At 37.3% G+C, this 26,025-nt stretch overlaps 1 protein-coding gene across 2 annotated transcripts in view; it reads right to left on the bottom strand.

Moving 5' to 3' along the window:
• LOC128555600 (glutamate receptor ionotropic, kainate glr-3-like) overlaps positions 1–26,025 on the bottom strand; it is a 72,064-nt gene that overhangs the window by 36,078 nt on the left and 9,961 nt on the right. Inside the window, exons 4-7 of one of the 2 annotated variants that reach the window (XM_053538389.1) lie at positions 25,511–25,862; positions 20,204–20,369; positions 17,694–18,270; positions 13,262–13,504 (exon numbers count right to left, since the gene is read on the bottom strand). In XM_053538389.1, the coding sequence (XP_053394364.1) occupies positions 13,403–13,504; positions 17,694–18,270; positions 20,204–20,369; positions 25,511–25,862 (1,197 nt within the window). In that variant the 3' untranslated portion in view covers positions 13,262–13,402. Of the gene's footprint in view, positions 1–13,261; positions 13,505–17,693; positions 18,271–20,203; positions 20,370–25,510; positions 25,863–26,025 lie in introns of those variants that run through there. The other variant, XM_053538392.1, reaches the window with a different exon arrangement.

The following is a 26,025-nucleotide window of genomic DNA, read 5'->3' on the forward strand; positions in this document are numbered from 1 at the left end:
TTGAATGAAGCATTGTTCCATGACGATTGCCATTTATATAAAATGTATTTGTTTATATTGGGCCTAAAATCGGTTTGTGGTAATTTCAAATTAGATTGTGATAATTAAAGGGATTTCTTTGCTGCAGTCAAAATGAACTTTGACTGAAATTAATCTGAGACCTTCTTTCACATTTCTCAAGCTACAGCTTTAAAATATGGACCACATGCACAGTTTTGTTTACCGAAATGAACTTTGACCTTGAGTTAGTCTTGAAATTTGGAACATTCAAAAATGGTTCAATGGTGGGCGCCAATATCACTCTGTCATCACTTGTTATTATTTCCCTTTTGTTTTTAGCTCACCTGATCACAAAGTGATCACCCTATGTCCGTCATCAACAATTGGACTGTTAACATTCCAGAGGTCACAATTTTGGCCCAATCTTAATGGAACTTTACTCTTGATAAGATCTGGGACGAGTTCAGTATTGGGTCATTTGGGGTCAAAAATTAGGTCACCAGGTCAGATCAAAGGAAAAGCTTGTTAACACTTTAGAGGTCAAAATTCTATCCAATCTTGCTTAAACTAGGTCGGAAACTTTCTCTCAAGAAAACATTTGATGAGTTTGATACTGGATCATTTAGGGTCAAAAACTAGGTCACCAGATCAAATCTAAGGAAAAGCTTGTTAACACTCTAGAGGCAACATTTATGACTGTATCTTCGTGAAACTTGGGCAGAATGTTCATCTTGATGGTCTTTAGGTCAAGTTTGAAGCTAGGTCATGTGGGATCAAAAACTAGATCACCAGGTCAAATTAAAGGAAATGCTAGTTAACGCTAGAGATAACATATATAACCATATCCTAATGAAATTTGGTCAGCATGTTAATTTCATGATTTTAAGGTCAGGTTCCGGTCTTGGTTACGCGGGGTCAAAAACTTGGTCGCCAGTTCAAATCAAAGGTAAAGCTTGTTAACAATGAGATCTAGAGGCCTCCTCATTTATGACTGTATCTTCATGAAACTTGGTCAGTGTTAATTTTTATGATATTTAGGGGTCAAAACTAGGTCAGGGTTAGTATGGGTTAGGGTTAAACGGTTGTTAAACTAAAACCGTAGTGCCAGATAACATTTTTCTGGAAAGTGAAGGTAATTTTCTGTCCTTTCGGTCGTCTTGCTGCCGGTTTAGAGTTGTCTTAGTATACCGTCGGAACTTCCTTTATCCTATACTCGGAGGCTAGGATCACGGAACCGTAGTTAATTTACATATATTTTTAAGTGGCATTTTTAGCATAGACGAAATTAACTTGTATCTACACCGTTCAGTTTTTTTCGCTTAATTCTATGAATAAACCGTTCACAAAAAAATCCGTGTCTACACCGCTCAGCGTGAATATGTTGGTATAGTCTACGCCGCTGTATTGACAATTTAAAAATCGTAAAAATTTTGATATTTCAAGATATGTTTCGTAAAATCAAGCATTACCATCGTAAAGAACCGGTAAAAAGCTTCAAAATACCACAGAAATATTCAAACAGATATGATTATTGAATAAGATACGACCGAAAATAATGTGCGTTCCTCGATTCGATTTTAATTTCATCAAATTGGCACATTTTGCGTCAATATAATTCGAGAAACAATGAAATCAACAAGCTTTTAGATAATGCCGAGGAGGGACATGTTATTCCGCTATCACTTGCTATAAGTGTGGCCGTTAAGTGTTGAAGAAAACATGTTATCAATGAAAAACTGAAACACCTACCTGTGTTGACTTTCAGCGTCCGCCATCTTGGAAGTGTCTAAACATTTACGGCCGTACAGCTTACAAGACAGTGACATTTGCCAGTGTTTTTTATTGTCATGGGGCAAAATTTTCTTACGATCAGAATTTCTTCTTTAAACTGTTTACTGCCAGAGAATCAAATCAAAAACAGAAATATGCAATAAAACGAATCATCGGTCCCAGCCTTTGTCATGAATTATCTCCTCTTTAAGTTCGCAAAATACTGAAAAATCAAGATTTGGCACCTATGCTTTTAATACATATTTCGTTTTAAACTTGATTCTCAGTCAATGCACAAAGTTCAAAGAAATTCTGTCCATAGGAAAATGTTGACCTATATACATATAGAAAACTGTGCGATATGTCTTTAAACGGCCAAATTTTACTATTTTGGCTTTTGTGGCCATAGAGAGACTTCATTTATGGTTTGATGTAATACAGACTTGCAAAATATATTATCTTTAACACAATAAATCTTGGATTTCATGATAAATCCATCAGATCCAATCATAGGTTACGGAGTTACGGCCCTGATTGACCCCTGAAAGAGCATTAATAAATTTATGTTTACCTTGTGAACAGGATAAAAGTGACATTTTACATTTGATTTTAGTCACACTTACACACAACTTAAGTCACAATAAGATCTTGAATCCTTGCAAAAACCTGGGAGATTCCTCATGGATTTTAGAGTTATTGCCCCTGAAAGGTGCATAATTTTCTGTTTTTGCCCTTTTAATCATATAAAGGTCTCATTTATGTCTTGATTTTACGTAAACTTGCGTAGAATTCTTATCTTGATGATCTCCACGCTAAGTCATGTGGGGTCAAAAACTAGGTCACTGTACAGATCAATGGAAAAGCTTAACACTCTTGGAACCAAATTTATGATCCAGTCTTCATGAAACGTGGTAAGAATGTTTATCTTGATGGGTCCTAGGCCAAGTTTGAAGATGATTTATGTGGGGTCACCACTCAAATCAAAGGAAAAGCTTGATAACACTGAAGATGCCACATTTCTGACCCTATCTTCATGAAACTTGATCATAATATTTATCTGGATGATTCCAATGCCAGGTTTAACACAGGAACAATATAGGATTTACTTTAATTATGTCTCCCCAGAGTGGGGGAGACATTGTTATTGCACTGTCCGTCCGTAACTCTATTTTCGATCAATAACTGGAGAACCATTTGACCCAGAAACTTCAAACTTCATAGGGTAGCAGGGATCATGGAGTAAACGACCAATATTGTTTTTGGGATTACTCCGTCAAAGGTCAAGGCTACAGGGGCCTGAACACGGAAAACCATTTCCGATCAATAACTTGAGAACCACTTGACCCAGAATGTTGAAACTTCATAGGGTGATTGGTCACACAGAGTAAATGGCCCCTATTGTTTTTGGTGTCACTCTGTTAAAGGTCAAGGTCAAAGGGACCAAGACTTGAAAAACTATTTCCGACCAATAACTTGAGAACCACTTGACCCGAAACTTCAAAAGGTGATAGGACTTAAGAGTAGACGACCCCTATATTTTGGGGGTCACTCCATCGAAGGTCAAGGTCACAAAGGGCTAAACGTAGAAAACACCTTGTGAATTACTTATCCCAGAGTGTTGAAACTTAATAGGATGATTGGACATGCAGATTAGATGACCCCAATTGATTTTGGGCTCACTCTATTAAAGGTCAATTCCACAGCGGACAGAAAATGGAAATCAATTTCCGGTCAATAACTTGAGAACCCTTCAAACTTTATAGGGTGATAGGACTTACAGAGTAGATGACCCCTATTGTATTTGGGGTCACTCCATCAAAGGTTACAGGGGGCTGAACATAGAAAAAATTTTCCAATCAATTACATGACCCAGAATGTTGAAACTTAATAGGATAATTTGACATGCAAAGTAGATGACTTCTGTTGATTTTGGGGTCACTGTTAAAGATCACAGGGACCTGAACATGGAAAGCCATTTCCGTTCAATAACTTGAGAACCACTTGACCTAGAATGTAGAAATTTCATGGGGTGATTGGACATGCAGAGATGACCCCTATAGATTTCAGGGTCACTCTATTAAAGGTCAAGGTCACAGTTGACATAACATGGAAATCCATTTCCGGTCAATAAGTTAACCATTTTACTTAGAACCTTAAAACTTCATGGGTGATAAGACTAACAGAGTAGATGATCCCTACTGTTTTAGGGTCACAGAGGGCTTAACGTAAAAAACACCTTGAGAACCACTTTACTCAGAATGTTGAAACTTAATAGGATGATTGGACAATCTGAGTAGATGACCACAATTGATTTTGGGGTCACACTATCAAAGGTCAAGGTCACAGGGTCTGAACATGGAAAACGATTTCCAATTCATAACTTGAGAACTACTAGGCCCACAATGTTGAAACTTAGTGGGATGATTTGACATGCCAAGTAGATGTTCCTTCTTGCAGCCAACCTTCAGTGTCTCTTTGACTTTCGCTCCTGGGAGACATGCGCTTTTCTACAAAAGTATCTTCTAGTTTGCACCTAAAACACATTAAATACAAATTTTATTAACTATTACTCAACAATATATACAATCAAGAGGGACATTAGTAAATAATCTACAATATAACTCCGTGTAATTACTCATCTATGTAAATTTTGTCACTTTTTTAACTTAATAATATAAAACATGCATGTAAAAATAATGCTTTATGTTGTACAATTCTATTTAAAAGGTTCTTTGCTTGAAGTAAACGTTTCCTTGGTGAAATATTTTGAGTTTCCATCACTTTACCGCCCAGCACAGGGTTCACAAATTGATGGAGAATATGGCTGACACATGTAATATCATGTAGTGTGTAATCATGTTCTCCGTCTCATCTACATTGAAAATGATTTTAAAAAGTCAAAAGTCCACAATGATCATTATATTTTAAAATGAAAATTAACGACACTAACGTTTGACATAAACTAGATTGATTTCAATTAATTAAATGAATATGAGCCAGGTTTTGAAATACGCAATGGTTTTGCCATAGCAAATATCATCTACGCAGACAGATCTGAATAAATACAACATGCCTAAAATGTTTTTAACATCCCAAGGGCGTTATTGTAATTAATTTGAATCAGGATACGTATACATAATTAAAGCCCAAATAGAATCACTTCATTAATTCTTTTGGAGCCGTTGTAATTCATAATTGTATGAAATACCTATGCCTTTGACATACCTTGTCTTGAGTACCGCGCGCATTTGATTATAACATCACCATTTTCTGACGTTATGATTTGACGTCATTCGAACATTGCTATTATTATACTAATTTAATTGGTATCGTGTATCACCAAATAACACCGCCCACAGCTTCATTTTAGATTATTCAGATATCACATCATGATTAATTGTCAGTGTAATTGTAAAGTATTAATCGAACCTGCATGACAGTTTGTACTTCTAAACTTTGATGTCGCTTTCATTGTCAAAAAATATCTCCCTAAAATATAGAACTGTGTTTATAAGAACCTCGTAGCTGTTTACAATAACTTACCTCTATAATACGTTTATTTTACTTGTTGTGCTCTCAGATGGGAATATCAGGCTAGAGGGTAACTGTTTATGAAGTAACAAAGTTCTGCCGAGTAATATAGGTTTAAAACCCACACACTGCTTTGTCTTAGGTTTAACGCCATTTTAAACAATATTTCAGAATGTAACGACGGGCAGTAACCAATGCTCTTGGATTCTGTACCAGTACAAACCTGTTCTCTGCAAGTAACTGACAACTTCCCTATAAGAATCAAAGGTGGAGGACGAATGATTTCAGTTAGAATATCTGTTATCAAATCGTCACGGAGAACATACACCAAGCCCGAGGATCGAACTCGCGACCCCGCGATCTGTAGATCCGCGCTCTCCATACTGAGTTAAGCTGGTGGGCACTTTTATAGAAGGAATTTCAAATAATTTGGCACCAACGTGTACAGTGAAGGGTGATGGGACAAGAGTCTTAAAAGAAAAAAAACAAAAACAAGAAGACTCGTCGAGTCACTCACTTTACTTAGTTCTTACACCAGATAACCTAATATCTGATTTGACTAGTTCTGATGAAGAGAAAAGCAGGCTCAAAAAAGTGTGACCAAATTAGTGCTAACAATGTTCAGACCTATTTACCTAATTTCTCCAACTAGATAATCCAGTTTTGACACAGATTTCAAACAGACAAACGTTTAACAAAGTTTACGAAGTTGGGAGACTTGTCACAGTATATGCCCGTCACAGCAATTACATTTGACTTTTAAAACAATGTACTCACTAAGCAGACTAGTTGTGAACTTTCTCAAACTGGAGTAATTCAAAGGCCATAACCCCAAGGACTATCCACATGGTTTTGAGACATACCGCATGTTTAGTGTTCAACCCGTTTACAGTTGGACACTACGCTTCCCTCTTTGATTGCGTCTGACGGAAGAGGGGGAGGACTCTATGATGAGCAGTTTTTAAATCCTACCAGGACTGAACTGTTTTGATATTTGTCTTCTGGCCTGTTTCGTCGGGCCCTTAAGGGTGTTTCTCTTGTTGCTCTGTCTTCTGAAAAGGCATCGAGTACAAACGTTTTTGGTTCTTAAGGTTTGCTTTTTATATATTTATACACGAACATTTTTGTGTTTTACAAGCCATGCCTTTTTGTTTCCATTACGTGTGTTAGAGATTCACCTGGAGGGGATTACTTTTATTTACACTGTCCCATGTCTTTGGAACATGGTGGGGGTAAGAGTGAGGTTGGGTGCGCACCATAAACCGGTTTAAACTCCCCAGTGGTGTTTTTGCCACTGACCGTTCCAAGGCGGTGCCCCACTGTGTTCCGTTGTTTGTTGTTTTGTCCTTGTGTGTTGACTTTGTGTGTATGCTTATTCTCGTCTTGTCCTTATGTGTTAGCTTTGGGTGTGTGTGTGTGTGTGTTCGTTTTGTCCTGATGTGTAAGCTTTGAGTGTGTGTGTGGTGCACGCGTTTGCGTGCTGGGGGGTTCGTTTTGAGGAGGCTGCGCTTTTGGTGCGTGGCGCTCCCTGTTTGATATTTTTCTTTGTTTTTTTTAGCCAAGATATGCCCCTTAAAACATTCTAAGTTTGTAAAAGGCCATGAACATATTTACTAAGTTTGATTAATATTGGATAAGAACTGCTTCAGTTATTAAGCGAACACTGTAAATATTTGCTTTTTTAAGTATTTCGAGGACAATAACTAAGAACAACTTGAGAATCCGGCAGGTTATGAAAGTTATCTGAGATGTAATGCCAATAACATTGTGACCAAGAATGGTGAATATTGGATAAGAACTACTCAAGTCAGAGACCAGACACTCATTTATTTTGCAAGTTTTAGTAATTCAATGCCCATAACTCCGGAACGTTTGAAACGATCCGACTGGTTACCAAAACCACCGTTACATAACTGAAATACTGTTGAAAAACGGCGTTAAACCCAAAACAAACACACAAACAAAACCAAAACCATCAAAAATATAAAGCCTTTAAACACTGTGACCAAGTTTGGTAAACACATGGATAAGAAATGCGGAAGTTAAACAGCAGACAGCTTTAGTGTATGCCGCCAACCAGCGGCCTGTCTGCCGCCTGTACATCCTTTTCCACGGGTGTTTGAAAATGAAGCTTCTACATTGCTTATATGTTTTTTCTATGGTTAACCTGTGGAGCTTCTACCTTTTCTGTTTTAACACAGTGACCTTGAGTTTGATCTCGGCTAAACCAGTTTTAAACTTGACCTAAATTTTAAAGAGGCAAAAATTATACAAGGCCCAAAGTCGCACACCTGACTTTTACTGTTTGACCTTGAATATATGTATGACTCAACACAGCTGTTCAATCATGACAGACAACAGCTGTTAGATATTGGCTAGCGACCCCTCAAAAGCCCGGTGCCACCATTTGAATAAATATGGAAGACGATTTTACAATAGTGCTACTGACCATGTTTCATAGAGACAACTATTCTGATAAGCGTTATGAAAATAAAGTGGAAAGGATTTTTAATACATATATTTTACCAAAGAGGCCTTCCTGAGTGGAAACAGAAGGACTGAATGTTACAATATTTTGTTCATCATTACAATCAAATGAATTGAACATATTTATATCAATGGAGTCTATTAATAGTGGGCTGTCATTTTAATATTGAATAAACACCGTTAAGTCAGATATGCTGCTGCAGTAACTGCTTGATGAACACACACTGCTCATACTAGATACGCTTTAAATGTCTTCATGTACAGTGTGCATGCAAGCTTCCATTCACTGACGTCTGAAAATACTTCAAACTAATCTACTATAAAGTCTCTCCAATACAGATGCAACCTCAAAAGCTACGTTCTTACTTTTGATTATCAGTGCTGTGTAAAGTGTCTAATAAGCATTCACAATGATGGTAAATCTTTATGGCTGGATATAACAGCCTGGCCGTCTGCTTAGGACATGACATCCCTGTTTCATGTCGGGAATGTGGATTGAACATGAAATATTGAGAATTATCATGCAAAACAGCTGTACTGTAGCATTGGGAAGCATCCCTATGGTGAAAAGACAACCTGGTGTGTCAGAGAAAAGTGTCCCCAACGCCTCCTTGAGGGTATAATAAGGATGTCTCTAAATTGTTGTTTTTTTTTTGTTGTTGTTTTTTTTTTTTGTACTTGTAGCATGTATAAATGTCGAGTACTGCTCTCAACCCAGAGCTAGAGTACGTGGACGGTAGCATTCAATTCCACTACCGTCCATGAACAAGCTCAATCAAACAGACTGCAACATTTTCGTTTTGTCATGTTGAGTGACATGTTGAGTTTCCACTTTTTCTATTGTATTATTATATTAGCTCATAGTTGTTCGGGGAAAAATACTCGAAAATTTTAATGAGTAATGAAATCCATCAACATCTGATTTCAAATCGTCAAGCATCAAGTACCCATCTACTGAATGCAATTCATACAGCTGATCCCATCCCATTTTTAAGAATATGTTCCAGCGTATTCTGCAACTGGTGTGTTATAGGACTGCAGTGCTTGTCAACTTCCGAGTTTCACTGATATACAGTTGCCCGTAGCAAACAGTTTTTAAAGGTAAATTGTGTGTGGTTGTTTGAGTTGAAGAATATATTTTTTATTTTAAATGATGCTTTCTAATCGGGTGAGATTTGCAGCAGATATCGGTTGTTGAGCAACCTTTTATGAGATTATACTGGTTAGAGCCCTAGCATGAGTAAAAGATAATATTAAGTACTGTTGACATATAACTATTGTATATCATCACTGTTCTTTAGTGTTTCATTACACCTGTAAATTGGTATCATTTCAAGAGCCCATCAGCTACACGTGCTTTCCCAGCACGACTAAATATAGTCACTTTTTTCAATATAGCGCACGCTTTAACTGCACTACCAAAGTAAAGAATTGCGTTCTGTATTGAGTAATTTTCTTTAATAAGTTCGCATGAAGTAGCTACGTGCAAAAAACTAAGCTAAAATCAAACGGAGTAAAACAACCAACACACAATCGCACAAAGCAGACACACTAGGACAAAACGAACAAATAAAGGAACACAGTGGGACACCGCCTTCCAACTGTCAGAGTTCCAGAAAGTTCAAATGGCTCCTAATTTTGAGCACAGTAATATACTTATGTAAGTAAAATGGTTAGATGTGCATATATATGATTGATAATGGGCCAGCCAAAGGATGTTGAATAATAAATCAGGCATGTATTTGATGCTCACACAGTATCCATTTTTGAGATGCTCCAACAACTTGAGACTTTCTTTCGGGGTTTCAATGGCATCATCCTCAGTATGTGGCGTACGGTCCCGGCCAATGTCGAATTTGACAAGTGACTCTTTGTTAAAGATGATGAACATGTTATTTCTTATGTTGAAGTCATTAAATATGACTGCGTTGAACCTAGTGACCGCAAACGTACCAACCGCCTCAGTAGCCTAGTGGTACAGCGTCCGCTTCGAGTGCGGGAGGTCGTGGGTTCGATCCCCAGCCGCGTCATACGAAAGACGTAAAAAAGGGTACTAGTAGCTTCCTCGCTTGGCGCTCAGCGTTAAGAGGGTAGTGCTAGGACTGGTCAGCCCGGAGTCAGTATAATGTGACTGTGTGGGGTATCATGTCACGTGTCTACGGCGTGATATTGCAGTGAGGCAGCCATATAAAGTTGGGCGTTGTGCTCACTGCTACAAGTAGACACCGTCGTTTATATGACTGAAAAATTGTTAAAAAATACGTTAAACCTGAGCAGACACAAACGTAGCAAGGGTAGATTTCCCTTATATTTCCAAGTGTCTGAAATCCAAATAACTTCTCGGTCTTTGGAATTAGATATCAAGTCAAGGACTTCTTGTTGCCATGGTCGGAGGTTTTCAAGCATAAATTTGTTCGAAGTTAGATCCCTATATTTTTTTGGTATCATTTGAAAGAGTGGTGTCTTCAAAACAAGAAGTAGCGAATAATATAGCCATAAATAATGTGCAAGGATCATAAAAGTCTTGTTTTTACTGCTACTGCGAAATGATAAATTTTCCACTGTAATAATTGGATTTCTGTTGAAGTATTATTGAAGACTGTTAAGTAAAAAAACTATAACATATTTTGTCGTGTAATTTATATTTTCTTTTTTTAGTAAACAATACGCTTTTTTTTTTTTGATACCAAAATAATATGAGCTTAGCAGGCATCAAAATTTGATATATTTTAATACCACCGTTATACAGAACTTCCTTATTTGTGGATCGGCTACCTTAACTGATGAATGACATACTTCTGAAGGTATCTAACCGGCATGAGGATGTTGCAGTTGCGTCGCAAGAAGTGTGACGAGCTTGTCGTTGTTATTCGCTGTTGCCGTATCGATGCGTATTAGATGCAAGACCATAGCATGCAAATCTTTTACTGACCCTTGAAACTAGAACTTTTCAGAATAAAGTATAGGGGAAGCAAATCAGCTTCCTTTGATATATTTCAATAAAGTCAAACGTAATGCAATTTTTATTATTACATGACTGTATTCTGTTGTTTCTCTGATTGGCTGAAAACGGTTCGAAAAGTAATGAGTACATATCATATCGACTTATCTTGGGTTATAAATAGTACGAAAATAAAAATAGATCGAAGTAGGTGCTTGGAAAACCAGTATCAACCAGATTTGGTCTAAATTTATTCCTTATTTCTTTATTAAAGTTACAGTTGTAATAACAAGACGGACTTTACATTTATTCATGTAATAAAACAATTACTGACTTTTTCATAGGTTGATATCAAGATTTATCAACCCTCAAAAAGTTATATTCACCGAGCCGAACTCTTCGGGTTGATAAATCCTGATATCAGCCTATGAAAAAGTCGATAATTGTATAAAATCGACTTATGATATCAATATTAACGCAGATTGATTCTGGTCAATTGTAAAATCAGATGACTTACATTGTGACACGTATTCAAGATTTGAAAAAAGCGGCTGCTTACAATCTACGATACGATGTTGTTGTTTTTTTCCAACAAACAAGATGATAACACACTTGATGGAAAACTGAAAGCGTTATTAAAATTAATTTATATATTTATGTGCATGTTACATAACAAATATCAATATCAAACTCAGAATTTCAATACACGAACATTGCTAGGCATAGCATATATTAACAGTCTCTTCTACCACTCGGGGTTAACTCAATGTATAATCCGTGTAAATGTATAATTAACATTCCGAAATCAACATTCATAACACTATATGCAGTATCAGGACTAGGGTCACACAAATGCAAGACGGACGTCAGTATTTTAGTCAGACAGGCTTCACTGCACGGCAATTTATTTCGAAAAACTAGAAATGTATCCAGAGGACACGGATGCCCCCACATACTGCGCCATCCTCTTAAATAGCGAAGTTTTTAGTACAGACCATCTTCACAAGAAGGCTAGACTAAACGTTTGAAGGACAACCTATACAATAAAAATAAGTTAAGGACTGCTATTGACATAACAAAGATCAGTGCTAACATTTTAAGCTTTCTGTCCTGCACAACCTATTTTGTGAAATTAAGAAAGGGCAATAATTCTAGAAGAAAAAAAATAGCCACAGAATAAAATCCATTATTTATGGACATCTCTACACATCAAGGTCCTTTATTTGTGAACTTTCAAGCATATCCTTTTGTTAAAGGAATTGGACACACGAGAGATTTCTCCATATTCTATAAATGCCAATACAAAGGTATTTAGTTTGTCGGCAATATTGTCGTAATTTCTTACATTTGCTTCCGGTTGGACAAGCGCACATTCAAATTTTGTTTAATAGATCTACATCCTAAACTAATGTCAAAACCATGCCTGTAGTAAACATTCCGTATGATAATAGCATATTCTGTAATAAATATTCCGGAGATATATCTTTCAAAGAAATGTAACACAATTAGAATGTACGTATATAGTAGACAATTTCTGAACTTACTGTACTCTTCCTGATACATTTTACATAAATACTGGATGTCACTGTACAACAATAGTTTTCAACAGTATCTCAGTTAGGTAACCTAACAAGTTTTCCTGGATTCTGTAACAGTACAAACTTGTTCTCCGCAAGTAACTGCTAATATCCCTACATGAATCAGTGGTGGAGGAGGAATGATTCCAGACACAATGTCGTTTATCAAATCGTCCCGAAGAACATACGCGTGATCAGTATACCTGCACTCCTCTAATTGAGGTAAGCCGGCAGGCTCTGTGCAATAGTAATTTAAGCATATTGTTCGATATAACTGCAATGTTTTTGGTAACTCATTAGTACAATATTGAATTAACACGAATTAAAGGTCCAATACTAAGGAAAGTGAACATTTTAATTTCTTTTAAAAAGCACAGAAACTATTTCATTTTATTGGAAAATGAAAGTTGGTATGTAGAAATTCGAAATAAATCGCAGTATATGTACAATTATTTTTCTATGAAGTATGAAGAAAGTTAAAAAGACCTGGGGGGTCATTCTGTCGATTCATTGAAATTTCAACATGATACACATACATTTCTTTGAGTTCCAAAGACCTTCTGTAAATTTTGACCTGCCAATCTTCATTATTTAGTGTCTTGCAGAAGTCTATGCACTGGCTATGAAAAAAATTGCCAACTCACTTTCCCTTAGTAATGGACCTTTAAATGAAAACATATATATAATTTATTTGTTTGTTTGTTTTGGGTTTAACGCCGTTTTTCAACAGTATTTCAATCATGTAACGGCGGGCAGTTAACCTTACCAGTGTTCCTGGATTCTGTACCAGTACAAACCTGTTCTCCGCAAGTAAGTGCCAACTTCCCCACATGAATCAGAGGTGGAGGACTAATGATTGCAGACACAATGTCGTTTATCAAATAGTCACGGAGAACATAAGCCCCGCCCGAGGATCGAACTCGCGACCCCGCGATCTGTAGACCGACGCTCTACCTACTGAGCTAAGCGGGCGGGGTTATATATAATTAAATGGAACTTATTTGAAAGTTCACTGGCAACATGACTTAAACTATAGTATAAAAAACAACGGTCCAATGTCGTCTGCTGAATAGAAATGGTTACTAAGACTTCATTATTAAACTTGAGTTGTTCCTCCTTTCCTTTCATCTGGTTTAAGAAGTACCTCATTAGTCTGTGAGTCCGTTTGTATCTGCTCAGCTTCGTCGTCACTAGCATTCTAGAAACAAATCGACTAATTTTAATACATTTCGTAAATTGAAGTGTGGTATATTACTTCAACGCAAGCTAATTTTTTATCAGACCCGCCCGCTTAGCTCAGTAGGTAGAGCGTCGGTCTACGGATCGCGGGGTCGCGAGTTCGATCCTCGGGCGGGGCGCATGTTCTCCGTGACTATTTGATAAACGACATTGTGTCTGAAATCATTAGTCCTCCACCTCTGATTCATGTTGGGAAGTTGGTCTACGGATCTCGGGTTCTCTGTGACTATTTGATTAACGACATTGTGTCTGAAATCATTAGTCCTCCACCTCTGATTCATGTGGGGAAGTTGGCAGTTACTTGCGGAGAACAGGTTTGTACTGGTACAGAATCCAGGAAAATGGTTAGGTTAACTGCCCGCCGTTACATGACTGAAATACTGTTGAAAAACGGCGTTAAACCCAAAACAAACAAACAAACATTTTTATCAAGTTACAAAAATAGTGTTTGTTTTTCAACAGTATTTCAGTCATGTAACGGCGGGCAGTTAACCTAACCGGTGTTCCTGGATTCTGTACCAGTACAAACCTGTTCTCCGCAAGTAACTGCCAACTTCCCCACATGAATCAGAGGTGGAGGACTAATGATTTCAGACAGAATGTCGTTAATCAAATAGTCACAGAGAACCCGAGATCCGTAGACCAGCGCTCTACCTACTGAGCTAACCGGGCGGGCACAAAAATAGTGAGTTAGATTCTAGTGAGTTTGATTTTGAGGCGAATCGACACAGGAGGGCTATATGTCGCCGAGAAGCTGTATTGAAATCATAGATTATATAGCATCTCTAAAAACATTTATTTAAAAAATCGTATACGTATAGACGGTTTGATATTTAAAACAGATCAGTTAAAAACAATGATATTGCAATATGAAAATAAAAATATATGATGTTAAGTTTTGTGACAAATGATTTAAAAAGGATAAAATATTGCCGATTGAAACTTTTCAAGCAACTCTTTGAAAGATTGAATGTCATAGTATGCACTGTGCAGTGGAGCGAAGGCCACACTGTCGACTAAAACATGTTTAATAGTAAGCGGTGTTTGACATGGTATTAGGTTGATCTTCTTTATTCAGTAGATAAGAATGAGTCAAACGAGTATGACCTATTCGACAATGAGAAAGAAAACTTCCTCCATGCGGACAGATCTGTTCCCTTGGTGTCAATCACCTAAAGTAAGTTTTTTATCACGAAGTTCATTTATCCATGACTACTGTCATTTAGATTAAAATATATTTATTTATATCTGGCTTAATATCAGTGTAAGAAAAGGATTTCTTTGCTGCAGTATCGGCATCCTCGTTTCCATTAATACCATCATGACTTGGAATCTAACAAAATTGACATTTTGAAAGATAGCGCATGAATCCTGAGAAGAATATTTCAACTGAAAGGATGTTCCATATTTCGGTTACGAGTTGACTGTAAAACAGAAAGGGAGTCGGAAAAGATAATAAACTTTTCTTCACTATATTTTCATACAAAAGAGCTGTAGGGGAAGTAAGGGTCCATAGTGGTGTATCCAGAATTGAAGTCAGTTCCATTCATAGAAGATTGTATGCAAAATCCAAACGGTTTAATTTGTTTCAGTTTTTTTTCTCAATCGAAAACTTTGGTTTAAAAATGATTTTATGAGCAGAATTAGTTTTGTTTATAGCCACCCTTTAAGTATATTGTAAAAACTTTTTCTTGCTGAGTCATCTTAAATTTGTAAAAAAAACTATTTCTTGCTGAGCCATCTAATAGAGACCGTACCATAGCTCTTCGAATACTTTGATTTTTCAAACTAAAGTGATTTTTACAAGTGCACCGGTTACGATAAAAATGTAAACAACGGACTCTGTCTATGAAACTTTGAAATGAATGAATGACAGTCGATCTTAATCATAATACTGATTGACAGTGAATGCTAATGACTCCATGTGTTGCAGAAAGGTATTTAGTTTGTAACTGTAATTTCCCACCAATTGAAATCCTCCCAAAACTGGTAAAATAATTACTTATATTTGGACAAAACTCACCGTCTTTGCCGTTCGACAGCTGCAAAAAGGGCAAATATACAAGATTCGGTGTAAGTAATATTTCACTGGTACTGCCAGTTAGAAAGTTCATACTCTGAACAACACGTCAGAGAAATTTGGGCAGATTTGACAGATTATGACGTTGACAGCATTAGATTATAATTTTTCTTTACACAAAAATTGCCGCTAGGTAACAAAGCGAATACGCCGATAATCCGGAGTCACCGATTATTGTTCAGTTCACGCAATGTAATCCAGCAATTAAATTGCATTGCTATTAGCTATTGCTGTTATAGGGAAGTGGTAGAGTGTCTGCCTTAGGTGTGAGAGGTCCTGGGTTCGAATCCCAGATAGAGCTTAACTATTTAGATTCTGCTAAAGCATAGTTTTGCTGTTAATAGACTGTTCCAGATGTTCTAAATTTTTAGCACACAGTATCATGGATCATTATTTAGCAATCCAGATCAAAGTTGAATGTTAAATCAAATGCACCCAATTAGAAAATATTGACTATATTATGTCCCTTTGATGTTTATGCTCTCCATGTTCAAGAAGAGTTACATTTCCTGGATCACAAAATGTTCGTTAACATGAAAATATTAAATGCTCATAACTCCACACTTCTGGTTAAAATATCGTCTATATTTCTGTTTTTGAGAAATATATGGACATTTGTCTACATTTCAAAGCTTTTTAACTTCAAACCTATGATCTGAAAAACTTAGGTACTATCTCTACATCTAACATTTGTAAAATAGAGAAAAGTGGAAACTTCACAGGTCGCTCAACACAACAAAAACGAAAATGTTGCAGGCTCGGTTTGATTGAGCCTGTTCATGGACGGTAGTGGAAATGCATGCTACCGTCCACGCCCTCTAGCCCCGGGTTGAGCAGAACTCAACTTTTATACATGCTAAAAGTACAAAAAGCAATTTAGAGACATCCGCAGATGTATTCAAACGGCGGTGAACATGGAACCTTCAATGATACACGTGTTGAGGCGTGTAATTCCATGAAGAGCGGCGTTTGGTCCCCGGATAAAGTAAAGGGTTTGCCCCAAACGAGAAAACAATGGGCAGAACTAAACAAACTGGAAATTGGGAAGGGGATCTGAGGTTATGGAGCCTGCGTATCACAGGAACTGCCAAAAGACAAAATTAAAAAGCAGGCACCATATCCAAGGGGTGATAAAACAATACGAAAGGCTACGAAGCGGGAGTATTGGAACTACCCAGGTCGAAATGGTCATGTTGAGAAACTAAACGGTTCGAATAACGCGACATAAAAGTCGTGCTGAACGATCTGAGAAGACCGAAATATAACAGCCCTGACTGAATGTACGTGGAGACTTTTTACGGCCGCCACACGGCACAAACAACGCTGCTGTGATAATAAAACAGAGAAAAGTGGAAACATCACAGGTCGCTCAACACAACAAAAACGAAAATGTTGCAGGCTCGGTTTGATTGAGCCTGTTCATGGACGGTTGTGGAAATGCATGCTACCGTCCACGCCCTCTAGCCCCGGGTTGAGCAGAACTCAACTTTTATACATGCTAAAAGTACAAAAAGCAATTTAGAGACATCCGCAGATGTATTCAAACGGCGGTGAACATGGAACCTTCAATGATACACCTGCTGAGGCGTGTAATTCCATGAAGAGTGGCGTTTGGTCCCCAGATAAAGTAAAGGGTTTGCCCCAAACGAGAAAATGGGCAGAACTAAACAAACTGGAAACTGGGAAGGGGATCTGAGGTTATGGAGCCTGTAAAAGCTATTTCTTGCTGAGCCATAAACAACACACTGTAATCTAGCTTGGAACCAGTCAAAGCTCTATAGAGTCGTATTAAAACCTTACGATCGGTTCCCAAATCAGTATTTCAAATTTTATCTTTAAGACTCAATGACTTCAAACATTTGGCTTTTAGATATTCTATATGTTGCTTAAAAAAGTATGTTTTTATCGAACATACCAAGAAACTTTGCAGACACATGATATAACTTGCAAAACAAAAAGTTCTACTATCTACACTGTTTTACATCAAATACACTCTGTTAAATAGTAAATAAAACGAACGGAAGTATGACATTTCAGCTTACATAAAAAAAACTAAAATAGTACATACCGTTTCCGCTTTCCTGTAAATGCATATTTCAATGATGCATATGACGCCTCCGATAATTATACCCGCTATAACAATCAGTAGTGCAGTCGAGAAAGTTGCTAGATCAAGTCGATAAAATGCCAAAATCTTTATTTCCCCGTATTCATGTGATGGTAGCACCGCATCAGAACAAACTTTCGATTTAAACCATTTTCGTTCAATTTCATGTAATTCCCCTGTTTCGGAAAGCCGTAGCAATGCCATATTCAATTCTTCTTTTAAAGGTGAATTCTTTTGCAGTCCAAACACATAGTGGTGCATTGGGAATCCTTCGTTGATAGCATACAAATTGCAAGGCAGTTGATTCACAATATATCTAGATGCGGAACTCTCGAGAATTACAGCAAACTCTCCGGACGGTCTACTCCTCACGTAGTTGACAAAACTTGCAGTATTATTCAAACTACCAAAACTTGGGTCTTCAATTCCTTTCTGGTAGAGGTCTTGATACACAGTTGATTTAGATTCTCGTAAGAATCGTTTAGTTGAGCCACTTGGATGAAACCCTACCCTAACGTCATTGGTGTTCGCGAGATCTCTGCAAAAGGAAAAAGATTTTATCTAATGCATAAAGCTTCTCTTAGTATAAATATTATAGTTACGTAAGATATGGCGATCAATGTATAGCTTGTCTTATTGATATTGTTTTCTTTTTCATTTTTCTACTTTTTATGCCCCCCTTCGAAGGAGGGGTATATTGTTTTGCAGATGTCTGTCGGTCGGTCGGTATGTAGACCAATCCGTTTCTGGATTATAACTTAAGAACGCTTGGACCTAGGATCATGAATGTTGATAGAGAGGTTGGTCATCACCAGCAAATGACCCCTATTGATTTTGTGATCAGTATGTCAAAGGTCAAGGTCACAGTGACCCGGAACAATAAAACGGTTTCCGGATGATAACTCAAGAACGCTTGGGCCTAGGATCATGAAGTAAATAGAAAGGTTCGTCATGACCAGCAAATATCCCCTAATGACTTCAGTAGGTCAAAGTTCAAGGTCACAGTAACCCGTAACAATAAAACGGTTTCCGGATGTTAACTCAAGAATGCTTGGGCATAGGATCGTGAAGGTTGATAGGGAGGTTGGTGGTTACCAGCAGATGATTCCTATTGATTTAGAGATCAGTAGGTCACAGGTCAAGGTTACAGTGACCAGGAACAGTAAAACAGTTTTCTGATGATATTTCAAGAACGCTTGGGCCTAGGATCAGGAAAATTGACAGGGAGGTTGGTCATGACAAGCAGTTGATTTATATATATCTTGAGGTCATTAGGTCAAAGTTGAAGGTCACATTGGCCAGGAACAGTTGAACGATTTCCGGACAATAACTCGAGAATGCTTTGGTCAAGGATCATGAAAATTGATAGAGAGGTTAATCATGACAAGCAGATGACCCCTATTGATTTTAAGATCAGTAGGTTAAAGGTCAAGAGTACAGTGACCCGGAACAGTTAAACCGTTTCAAGACGTTTACTTGAAAACGCTTGGGCCTAGGATCACGAAACTTGATAGGAAGATTGGCATGACCAGTAGATGACCCCTTCAGATTTTGGGGCCAACGGCAAGGTCACATTGACTCGGAACAGTTAAAACCTTTCCGGACAATAACTTGAGAACACTTTGGCCTAGGATCACGAAACTTAATATAAGAGGTTGATCATGACCAGCAGATGACTTCTGTTGAATTTGAGGTCAAAGGTCAAGGTCACATTGAACCAAAACAGTAGTACTTTTGTTTACAGTGAACAAATAATTTTTGTTTCTTGTTCAGTTACTGAATGAATCAAGGGGGTGTTTCGTGTTCTACGAGGTCTTGTTTGTAATTTATGTCACACTGACCAATTATTGGTCATATAACTTTCCACAGTTTGGTGGAAACTTCAGTGATACAGAGTGCAATGCCATGTAAAGCGGCGTATGGTTCCAAGTTAGAATAACGAGAAAACAATGTGCAAAACTAAACATTCTGTAGTTTAGAGAGAGGACCTGAGGTTATGGAGCCTGCATATCAGCGAAACTGCTAAAAATAATAATAAGAGCTCCGAAAAGCCTCTACATTATATTCTTGTATTTATAGCATGTGTAAATATTAAGTTCTGCTCTAACGGACTAGAAGACGTGGACGGTATTGCACTTCCGCTACCGTTCAATCAAACCAAGCCTGCAACAGTTTCGTTGTCGTGTTGGGTGACCTGTGTAAATGTAGATCTGGAATTAAGGTGCTGTTTCGGGCATTCTTCTTCTTCTTCTTCCGGTATCGATGCAGGGCCAAGAAATGACATTGTCGCATCGTGGTGACTATATACACAATTATTTTGTAAAAATAGCATATACTGCACTATCCTCGAAATAGCAGACCGTCTTCACATGAAGTACATTCGACTGAAGGTTGGAAACGAATTGTATTGTAATCAACCTTAAAACGAACATGTTTTGAAATAAGGAGTTTGAAACATAAACGATATTTACCTGAAACTTCTTATTTTCGTATATCCTTCCATGCCAACAGGATGGGGTCCTAAACGGAGATAGTTCGTGAGGCTGGCTGTATATGATACGATGAAAATTACCGTGAACGCCCACCATGCTACAACCAATACTCGAGCACCGATAGAACGTGGTGCTCTCACGTAACCTGTATTTGAATAAAAAGTCAACGTTTCTAAAATGTGGCATTGTATTAATTAAGATTATAATTAATAATATTATTCCATTTAAGAGTATATAACTGCAAATATACTGTTGAAATTGCAAAATGGATCAGAAAGTTAAAAACATGAATATATGTCACATAATTTCACAGTATCTAATCGAGCAAAGGGCAAATGACTGTACTGTTTAATTTAAGGATTAAGAGTTAGACCAGTGTATCGGAGAAAAACGTTTGAACATCACCAAATCTTAAGAGAGAAAGCATTCTTTTTCATGAAAAATAAATAGCATGTAAAACACGTATATTATTCTATTAAACCATTTGAAATATACTCATTCCGGAAAAGGACTGCAAGAAGGGGCCATACTTCTGGACGGTTCAAACCCTTTAAATTTGCCATTTTTTTAATGTTACATGTCTTCGTTTTGATGCGTTTGCAACAATGTACAAGTAATACAACTTAACATAACATAAAACCTCTTTTTTGACAATTGTTTCCATTTATTTCTTTACATCTGGTACCTGTCAATATATATTTCGTTTTCTAATAATTTTTGTTGTTTTGTGATTTACCGCTAAACCTAAAGAAGTTTAATTAGCTATTGTAAATGATGCAATAATTAAGTGGAAACCCAAAGGTCGCCCAACACGACATAAACAAAAATGTTACAGGTCATCTGAATGCTCAAGTTGCACTGCGTCCATCGTCCGTTGTCATCCGTCGTCATCCGCCGTGCACAATTTCACTGAATTTCACTGTTAACGCTGTAGAGTTTAGACTTTTAATCAAATCGCAACGAAACTTAGGCATAATGGTCTGAGTTAACAAATTCTCGACAAAGTTTGAAATCGGATCATCTTGGCTTTAACACTAGGCAACTAGGTTTAGATCAAAGTCAAACTTTGTAAATATTCTCCCCGAAGTGGGGAAGCATGTAGTCGCCACTTTGCCTGCCCGTCCGTCCGTCACACATCTTGTCCAGAGGATAACATAAAAAGTATTGAAGGTTTAAAATTGTTACTGTATGGTAGAGTTCACTGATAGGAAATGGTGTGACGAAGAATCATAACTCTAGGTGATCCCATTTTTGAATTATCTTCCATTTTTTGCAAACCTTGTCTGGGACATAACTCGTATACTATGCAAGATATTTACTTGATACTTTACAAACTGATAGATGTCAGCGAGGAGTGATGTGACAAGGAACCATAACTCTAGACGGTCACAGTTTTGAATTATCTCCCTTTTTAGAACATCTTGTCCCTGGCATAACTTGGAAGGTATTTGCATATTTTACGTAGTTATAAAGGTCAATGAGAGGGAGTTCATGACAAGAAATTATAATTCTATGTGGCCCCTTTTGAATTATCTCCCTTTATGACACTTCTTGTCCGGAGGATAAATAAAAAGTATTGAAGGTACCAAGTCGTAACATTATACAATGGTAGTCGTCATTGAGAGGAAGTGTAGTGACAAGCAACCGTAACTCAAGTTGGTCCCATGTTTAATAATCTCCCGTTTTTTAAAAGATTCTCTGGGGCGTAACTCGAATACTATGCAAGATAGATTTCATATTTTACAAACTGACAGAAGTCTGTGAATAGTAATGTAGAGACAAGGAACCATAAATCTAGGTGGTCCCATTTTTTAATTATCTCCCTTTTTTGAAGCTTCATACTTACATTTTCAAAGAGAGCTGTGAGAGGGGTACCACAACTCTTGCTGACCATATTATAAGATTCTTTCACTGGTTATAAGTGCAGATGGGAATTTCCGGCCTCGAGGGTAACTGTTTAGGCGGTAACGAGGCTGCTACCGAGTTACCGCCTAAACAGTTACCCGAGAGCCGGATATTCCCAGCTGCACCTATAACCAGTAACAGAATCTTTTTCTTGCATACCCATATCAAGATATAATAATAAAAATAAAATCAGTCGAACGGCTTTCTTTTTAGAACTATTTCTTATAGCAGCGTATTTAAACAAAGCGCGGGAAAGTAACGTACGTAAACAGGAAAGACGTCATGAGGTTTCAAAGACAAATAACAATGTTTATTTCCGGTTTTGTTTTATCAGTTGCAGCGTAACATTATTAATTTTTGATAAAATAACGAGTTTTGAATCGAGAAATATACTATCAGGAACAAAGAGGAACTGTCAAGGTACTGGATTTTTATTCGTTTTTCGAAATAAAATATAAATAACTACATAAATCTTCTACATAATATATAGTTCGTAATACGTCATTTAAAGCACGAGAGTCATCTTACACCCCTGGGTGTAAGATGGATTTTTCCAGCACCGGTAAAATTACCGGAAATCCCCGTCTGGTATGCAAGAGAAGATTCTTCCACTGCTTGTAGGTGCAGATGGGAATAACCGGTCTCGAAGCGGTTACGATGCTCCAGTCTAGTTACCGCCTAAACAGTTACCCGAGAGCCGGATATTCCCATCTGCACCTATAACCAGTGACAGAATCTTTTTCTTGCATAACGATATCAAAATAATAATGAAAATTAAACAAAGCGCGGGAAAGCCACGTCCGTAAACAGGAAAGACATCATGACGTTTCAAAGACAAATAACAATGTTTAGTTCTGGTTTTGTTATATCAGTTGCAGCGTAACGTTATGGATTTTTGATAAAATAACGAGTTTTGAATCGAGAAATATACTATCAGGAACAAAGAGGAACTGTCAAGGTATTGGATTTTTATTCCGTTTTTTTTTTTAGATAAAATATAAATAACTACATAAATCTTCTACATATATGTAGTTCGTAATACGTCATTTAAAGCACGAGAGTCACCTTACACGCCGGGGTGTAAGATGGATTTTTTCAGCACCGGTAAAGATACCGGAAATCCCCGTCTGGTATGCAAGAACATTTCTTCTTACGCACCCTCCGTGAATGAAAAGCCCTTTAGGCTGCAGTAATTTCGAAAAGATCCATTGGTGTTAACGATCGCCTTGTTTCCTATTGTTTTTTCTTTTGGATCTTTGACAGACCGAGGCATAATATTTGTCTCCGTTTATAAATCTATGTCGGGTATAAAACTAGATTATCTCGTGTCAAAAATTATCGTCACAAGGCGAAGTTAAAGACATTGTTAACACACTACAAGTCATGATATAATATCAAATCTTAATGATACCTGATTAGAATGTTTGACGTTATAAAAATTTAGCTTGAAACTGGATTATCTGGGATTTAAAATTTGGTCACAAGGTTCTATATCATAGAGAGAGTTCTAAATAAAAACACTGTTAGCATTCTTCAGTAATTAGTGTCTACCTAATCTTTGGACATGTAGGTCAACTTTGAAATTGGGTCTAAAAGACGGTTACTAACCCAAACAAAGAAAAGCTAGATACTGAATAGTTATAATGTTATCAAAATATCGGTAAAGTCTGAAACTTGGTCATATGCGGTCAATAGATAGGTAAATAACCTTAAGCATAGAAAAAAAATCTTAACACTAGATGCCATATGAAAACAAGAGCACCGCAATGCAAAGCAATATACACACGGAACAAAGTCATGTGACATTTGACCCCTAAGTGTAATCTTGACCTTGAGGCGAGCCATCTGAAACATGCGCTCCGCACATCGTCGTCTCGATGTGGTGAATATTTATGCCAAGTTTCTTTAAAATCCTTCGAGCAGTTCAAGTTACACAGCGGACTCGAACAAATTCATATGACCTTTGACCTCTAAGTGTGACCTAGATCTTGAAGCCAGCCATCCAAAACATGCACTCTGCACGTCTCCATGTGGTGAACATTTGTGCAAAGTTTCTTTAAATCTTTCAAACAGTTCAAGAGTAACAGAACGGACACGAAATAAACCCATATGACCTTCACATCAAAGTGTGACCATGACCTTAAAGTGAGCCATCCAAAACAGGCGTTCTGCACTTGATGTGGTGAACATTTGTGTCAAGTTTGTTCGAAATCCTTCAAGCTTCAAAATTTACAGAGCGGACACGAAATTGCTAATGGACAGTCGGACAGACATACAGACGGCCAGATGGACACCGCGGGTATAACAAAATAAGTCCCTTCGGGCGTATGGTAACAACAAAGGATGATGACGCAAGATACTAAGTTTTCTACAGTTTTGACGATGTTTTACCTGCTGACCTACAGTTTGATCCAAACTGATTCAGTTTAGATCTTTTTTATGTCGGATGACGACGACGGATGCATTGCGATCAGACTAGCTCATCTTTTCAACTTTTTCTCAGATGCGCAACTTATAATATTGAAGAACATTTCAGGAAAGTGTTATGACGCTAGATCAAATACTTTTTGCGATTTGTGTAACAAAACATTTCTTTGATGAACAGACGGAAGGACAGACAAATCCAAATATTATCCTGTACGGTGGCATAATAAGCCAAACCTTACTATCATTATAGGAATGTTTTCCTACCGCACATAAATTTATTAAATCATGTTGAGACGGTCCCCTTGAAAAATCGATCGTCTTAGGTGTCCACAGTCGCAAATATCTATTTATCAGTCTATAAGCAAAGTCACCACTTCTGTTTTATACAGTGTTTGTTCAAGTGTAGTTGTAATATTTCAAATTCTGAAAAGAGGCCGTATTTCCAAGAAAAATACTTAAATTTTTTAACAACATGCGCATGTTCACTTATTGCTAATGTTGCATTATGAAGTTTCAGTCCAGTTTGACGGAAACTGTAGGTGTTGAGAACAAAATATTCATTCTAAAATTTGTAACATGCGTATGTCTGTTCCATACTGACGCTATGTACTATGTAACATATGAATTGGATGGAAAATGTAGGAGGAGTGTAACATGACATGAAAGTTCTGACTAGATGTGCACGTACACTTCATATTTATGATGTATACCAAGTTTCATTTCAATTGCAGGAGGACATTAAAATAAAAACATGTGTAATATTTCATCAATATTCCAATATTTGCTAAGAGTACAATAATTATCAAACGTTGATATTCTAGTGAAATGTCATGTTCTGCTGCGTATTTCTATTATATTAGTTAAACGTGATGCGTCTGAGAACGCTGCTCGAAAAAAGCGCCTCATGCACTCTTTAAGAAGGCAGTAATTCGATAGAACTTAAATTGTAATTACCCTGCCACATAAGTGTACTGGCCACAAAGAAGAAAGCGTTGGGACATGTGAATGATTCCCCTTCTCGCAAAGTCGCCTCGTGATCTCGTGACATTCTTCTCCATTCGTATGGGTTGAAATGCATCATAATGTACAATACTGTGCTGGTAACGAACAGGGCCACAAATGACATCAGCCATACTGAACCCTCGAATGGATACAACAGTTTGGTAAGATGTTCCTGTAGTGATTGCTCCATACTCCCTGGCTTCTTCATCAAGATAGATAGACCTATGGACATGACTGGGAACGACGTATCGACGAATTCAGACCTACGGGCTGTTACTGTAAACAGTCCAGCTATATCTGCAGACTATAAAAAAAGTACATATTGATTCGGCTAAATCGGATAAAGGTACAAAAACCAGTCTCTTATTCACTAATTTTGGTATGACGCCCTTTTAAGCAATGTTTCAGTTATGGTCGGCACTAGAATAAATGAAAAAAAAATGCATTTTGTGGCAAATAAACACAAA

This window comes from Mercenaria mercenaria, chromosome 1 (genome assembly GCF_021730395.1).
Source record: "Mercenaria mercenaria strain notata chromosome 1, MADL_Memer_1, whole genome shotgun sequence".
Classification (NCBI taxonomy): Eukaryota; Metazoa; Mollusca; class Bivalvia; order Venerida; family Veneridae; genus Mercenaria; species Mercenaria mercenaria.